Source organism: Aristolochia californica, unplaced genomic scaffold, assembly GCF_029961685.1.
Source record: "Aristolochia californica isolate CCGP_79_NKW_82.1479 unplaced genomic scaffold, dmAriCali1.0.hap1 SCAF_3, whole genome shotgun sequence".
Taxonomy (NCBI): domain Eukaryota; kingdom Viridiplantae; phylum Streptophyta; class Magnoliopsida; order Piperales; family Aristolochiaceae; genus Aristolochia; species Aristolochia californica.
In genome coordinates this window covers 41,741,404-41,744,372 of record NW_027181992.1, presented here as the reverse complement: position 1 = coordinate 41,744,372, position 2,969 = coordinate 41,741,404, and the positions used below count along the sequence as shown (strand labels likewise).

Below are 2,969 nucleotides of genomic sequence, written 5' to 3'. Positions count from 1 at the left end.
TAATATCACCTTTACCGGATCGAGAATCGTTCACTAGCCCTTTGCAACTTTGTCTTTTATCCCTACTCTCAGGGCTCATCGTTAGAGCCAGGCATAATTATGGGTGAGTAAAATAGTTACTGAGAATCAAGTTCTTTGGTACGTTGAAAACAGCTGGAAGAGCCTCCAGGACATTGTATCAATCCGTATTCGCCCTCTGTTGCTGTTGACAGGAGTTGAGGAACGGAGATGTCTCTATTTCATGATTTCTCGGTGTGCTCAAACGAAAACAAACCGAGCTCATTTCCCATCTTCGTCTTGTTCACATGTGAAGAAGAAAAGAACCAGATCACGGCTTATAAGAAGCATGCACTCATTTCAGTCGTACGTTGGGGTGAGGTATTAAATCAGAGATGTAGAAGCGCACTCGGCCATCGTCCGTCCGCGGAAGCGAAAGAAGAGAGCGACTGCTTGGGCAAATTACAGCGTCGTTATCCAGCCGGGAGATGACGAAGGTTGAAACCGGAAAGGAGGGAGTGGACTGAAAGTCGAAAGCGAAACGGCCGCATAACGTTTGCGTGAATTTGGAATCTCGTCAACTTTTGTTTTTGCTTTTTGTGGTGGTGGGAACTGGGAATAATGAATAATGAAGTCTCTCGCTCTCTCTCTCTTATCTTTCTCCTTTCCCGGTTTCATTTTTTTCTGGTGTATGCATTCATCATTTGGCTTTTTGTACCATGTACTCAGATGCGATGATCTCAAAGCAACTTTGTTTTTGCCATTTTAGGAGTATTTTCAGTTTTTTCATCTGTCTAGCGGAGACGCCACAGCCCACACGTTTTGCAGGCCCCACCACCATCGTACCTCACGTGTTGTGGGTCCACACCAATTCCAAAGATGATATATATGTAGACAGTAGAACAGAATAACACCTTTTTGCTCCCCTTTTTTTCCCTCATAATTTAACTCCACCTATCCTGCTTAAGCTCCATCGACTATTAAGAGAAAAGTAATTGTGCTGAATCATTATTATTATCATTATAATATAAGTAAAGAACAGCTAAAAATACAAATAACGCATGGTTTATACATGCTTCTGTCTCTATCAAGTACGTAAACACTCGGAGTTTTTCTCATCCAAAGAGGGGTAAAAAACACAACAAAAAGTAGGACAATAGTGAGGCCTACATGCACACCCGGGAGACCAGGGCATGGGCACTAAGTTGTTGCGTGTACGATCGTGGCTTTTCGACGGTCCTGATGGCTGATAGGCAATAGCAACTTCTCTTGCACACGCTCCCAGCCCCCGCTATTAAGTCAACTCTGATGTCACAGGGTGGGACCCAAAGAGTCTAGTGGGTTGCCCCTGCCATAGCTGCGACTATCGTCGCTGCGGGCGCTTTGGTAGCGAATGCTAACGGAGCGCGTGCCACCGCGTCGTTGATCAGGAAGCTGTTGACAATCGCCGAGGCGGGGCCAATGACGTGGTCCTCCCAGGCTTCCTCTGCCCCCCTCCCGCGCTTTAGGAACACTTCCGTGGCGTCCAGGCGATGTATATTCCAACCGGACAGTCGCCGGAGCCGCAGTATTTTGTTGAGCTGACGGTAAGAAAGCTTGACGGTGTTGGACTTGATATCGTCAATGGCCTCCGCCAGCACTCTCTCGCGGGAGGCTTGGTCCAGCTTGTCTTCCTCTCGGAAATACCGATCCATTTCCCTCATGCCAATGGCGCGTCTAATCCCCCGAGTGTAGTCGGCGTCGGGATCGAACATTCTCCTGACCTCCTCCACGAGACCGGCCTCCACCATTTGGTCCACCCGCTTGGAGACGAAGGAGTAGAGCACAGGGAGCGAGACGTCGACCCAGAGAAAGCAACACTCATACCTGGACCGGAACTCGTGCTTTTCGTCGTCGACGAGCCCCTCAATGTAGGAGTTGGATCCACCGGCGACGATGGGGAGCTTCCCTTGGCTAAGGACGGAGTCTATGGCACTGGTGGCTTCCCTCCGGAAGTCAAAAGCTGTGAATTCGACATCCGGTTCGACGACGCCAAGGAGGTGGTGTCGGACCAGACTTCGCTCCTCCTCGGTGACTTTGTTGGTGGCTATATCAAGGCCTTCATAGACTTGCATTTTGTCGGAGTTGACAATCTCGGCTGGAAAACGAGTGGCGAGGTCGATGGAGAGCTTCGACTTACCGGTGCCTGTCGCGCCTATAACGAACACCACCTTCTCTTTCTCTTTTCGGCGGTGGCTCCGACCCTGGAATCCCAGCTGACCGAGAGAGCACTCCATGTTGACCCAGAATTTATAGAGAGGTTGAGCCTGCTTCAACCCAACAATCGATGATATCATGATAAATTATCTGTTTTGACGACCCCTTCTTTTGTTTTTTTCTCAAAAACAAAATTCCAAATGGTAGCTAGGAACAAGCGAATAGGAGATGAGCCCAGATAATATCAGACAGACTACAAAGAAGCCAAAAAAGAAAAAGACAAAAAATAAACAGATAGAAGCAGAAGCTGAGAAGATTATCTAAAGAAATGCATGAAGTAGAAACAGGCGGCGGTGTGTTTAGGACTTTGGAGGGGCACGGGAGGGGAACCCTTTATATACCTGCTCTCAAGTGACAGATTCTCTCTCGCAATAGCTTTTTTCTCTATTTTAGATATTCACCACTGAGACCGTACATTTGCAACGATGAATCTGAAACCGTACATCACCTCTGAGATCCCACTATCCCAATCCTGTCACACCTCACTCCTCACTAAACTTGAACAATCATTACCGTGCAGTTTCTCTGATGATTGCTAAGTTGAGCTAGCAACGATGGGGATTGATTGATTGATTTCCTCAGGTAGGCAGCGATTTACGCGGCGAACTGCACAAGATCTCCGTCTACAAGGAGTTAGACGGGCTTGCTGGAAGAAAAAATAGTGCGACAATTGTCGAGATAATGAGCTACTGTACTTACATACCTTTTCTTCCCTA

The 2,969-nt window shown here is 47.7% G+C and overlaps 1 protein-coding gene across 1 annotated transcript; it reads right to left on the bottom strand.

Moving 5' to 3' along the window:
• Window positions 1-1,331: 1,331 nt before the first annotated feature.
• On the bottom strand, window positions 1,332-2,273 carry LOC137959568 (adenylate isopentenyltransferase 3, chloroplastic-like). The gene has a single exon (XM_068806932.1). It carries the CDS (start codon window positions 2,271-2,273, stop codon window positions 1,332-1,334), a length of 942 nt encoding a protein of 313 aa, XP_068663033.1.
• Window positions 2,274-2,969: the final 696 nt, after the last annotated feature.

Excerpts from the sequence above, each read along its gene's own strand:
- LOC137959568 (XM_068806932.1), bottom strand. The coding sequence starts at position 2,273 with ATGGAGTGCTCTCTCGGTCAGCTGGGATTCCAGGGTCGGAGCCACCGC.